General features: G+C 46.8%; 1 protein-coding gene across 1 annotated transcript; it reads left to right on the top strand.

Moving 5' to 3' along the window:
- Window positions 1-370: 370 nt before the first annotated feature.
- On the top strand, window positions 371-1,410 carry LOC120644004 (cytochrome P450 71A1-like). Its single transcript, XM_039920534.1, has 2 exons — window positions 371-971; window positions 1,142-1,410. Exons 1-2 carry the CDS (start codon window positions 374-376, stop codon window positions 1,168-1,170), a joined length of 627 nt encoding a protein of 208 aa, XP_039776468.1. The 5' UTR covers window positions 371-373; the 3' UTR covers window positions 1,171-1,410.
- Window positions 1,411-1,892: the final 482 nt, after the last annotated feature.

The raw sequence follows: 1,892 nt of genomic DNA, 5'->3' as shown, positions 1-1,892 counted from the left end.
GTAGTGGGTCTAGATAACAAGTGGATGTGAGGAGAAATAAAAAAAATTGACACATGGGTAAAAATTATGAGAAAATTTACAATGATTGAAAAAATAGAAGTCGTCCATCTGATAAAATCATACGGTGGTGAAAGTAGGAAGTACCCAGAAGTAAAGTATCCGATACTTACAAAATGTGGGACCAAGTACCAAAAAATGGGACTGAATACTAATTTAATTTATTTTTTGTAAATACTTTCCATAGATCAACGGCTAGAAAAAAATATAATAAAGTAATAAAAACCTTTTATAGATAAATAAAATGCTGGTTTGCTCTATGAGCATTGACTATATATAGTGACATATATACGTGTACGCCTGTACGGTGCAGGATATGTTCCTAGCCGGCTCGTCTACGACCGCCTCCATTGTGGAATGGGCAATGGCGGAGCTCATCAACCATCCAGATGAGATGCGCAAGCTCCAAGAGGAAATACGCACCACCATCCATGGCGGCGGTGACAACCAGCAAATCACCGAGGACCACCTCGGCAAGCTGCGCCGCCTCAAGCCGGTGCTCAAGGAGACGCTCCGTCTGCACATGCCGTCGCCGCTCGTGCTGCGGGAGACGGTCGAGGACAGCGAGCTGCTCGGCTACCACGTTCCGGCACGCACCCGTGTCATCATCGACGTCGGGGCCATCGCACGGGACCCCGCCACCTGGGAGCGCGCCGAGGAGTTCCTGCCGGAGCGGTGGTTTGGGGACGATGGCGGGCCGCTGGCGGCGGCGGCGGCGGGGCAGGACTTCACATTCTTGCCGTTCGGTGGCGGGCGGAGAGGGTGCCCTGGTGCTGGGTTTGGCATGGCGAGCGTCGACCTGGTGCTGACGAGCCTGCTGTGCCACTTCGACTGGGAGCTACCGGCCGGTGGGGCGTCCACGGTCGACATGGATGAGGTGGGTGGATTGGCCGTGCGGTTGAAGAAACCTCTGTGTCTGGTCCAAGGTTTTAAATCTCCCGCTATAGCTATTTGAGGTATGATTCCGCTATTTGAACTCGTGTGTATTTTAGCCGTTATAGCCCGTTATAGTCTCATTTAGCCCGCTATTAGCTATTTTTTGAGTCCAACCGCTAAACCCCTTAGCCCGCTATTTAAAACCATGGTCTGGTCGCTAAGCCATGGTCTCCTTAGTAAGATCCATCATGGTGTGGTCTATCCTACTCATAATCATCAGGAAATTAAATAAAGAGCTTAATTATCCGCACGGGCCACGTGTCCTTCACTGCTATCTTATACATTCATGGTAAACAGCAAAATGTAAAGTTTGGACGCATGACCTTAACTATTACATATAAGCATCCATATCATATGTACTTTACTGGCTATATATATTATTCTCCTCTATTAATATATATTTGCTTTACAGAGGTATTGCCAGCGGTTCTGAAAAAATATTGTATACATTATTATCTTCTTATCCATGTTGCTTTTAGTTATATGGCATCTCTAAATTTCAAGTGCCTGAACTTTAGGGCTGCTTTAGGCGGCGTGTGCGAATGCTGTCGTCTGCCGGTGCCCAAGAAGTGGAATTGGTGACAGAGGTGTGCAAAAACCAAGAAATTGGTGTGTTTGGGGTTAGGGTGGCAGACACAGCAGTGTAAGAGCCATCAAGTACCATAAGACAATAAGATGGTTGAGCACGGGTAGAAAGATAATGCAAGCGGGAAAGAAGAGCTGATTATCGATTGATGGAGAAAGAAGAAGATGACGACGGTAGTTGGATCTTGCATTGATCTTAAGGTCCACGAAAGATGCCCAAACAAAAAAAAATGACAGGTACTTTCGAGGGTGGGTTTGTATGCTAAGTCATGCATGGTATCTCCTTATTAGTAAGATCGATCATGGTGTCGATC

This window comes from Panicum virgatum, chromosome 8K (assembly GCF_016808335.1).
Source record: "Panicum virgatum strain AP13 chromosome 8K, P.virgatum_v5, whole genome shotgun sequence".
In the NCBI taxonomy this organism is placed as follows: domain Eukaryota; kingdom Viridiplantae; phylum Streptophyta; class Magnoliopsida; order Poales; family Poaceae; genus Panicum; species Panicum virgatum.
This window is presented reverse-complemented; position numbering and strand designations above follow the sequence as displayed.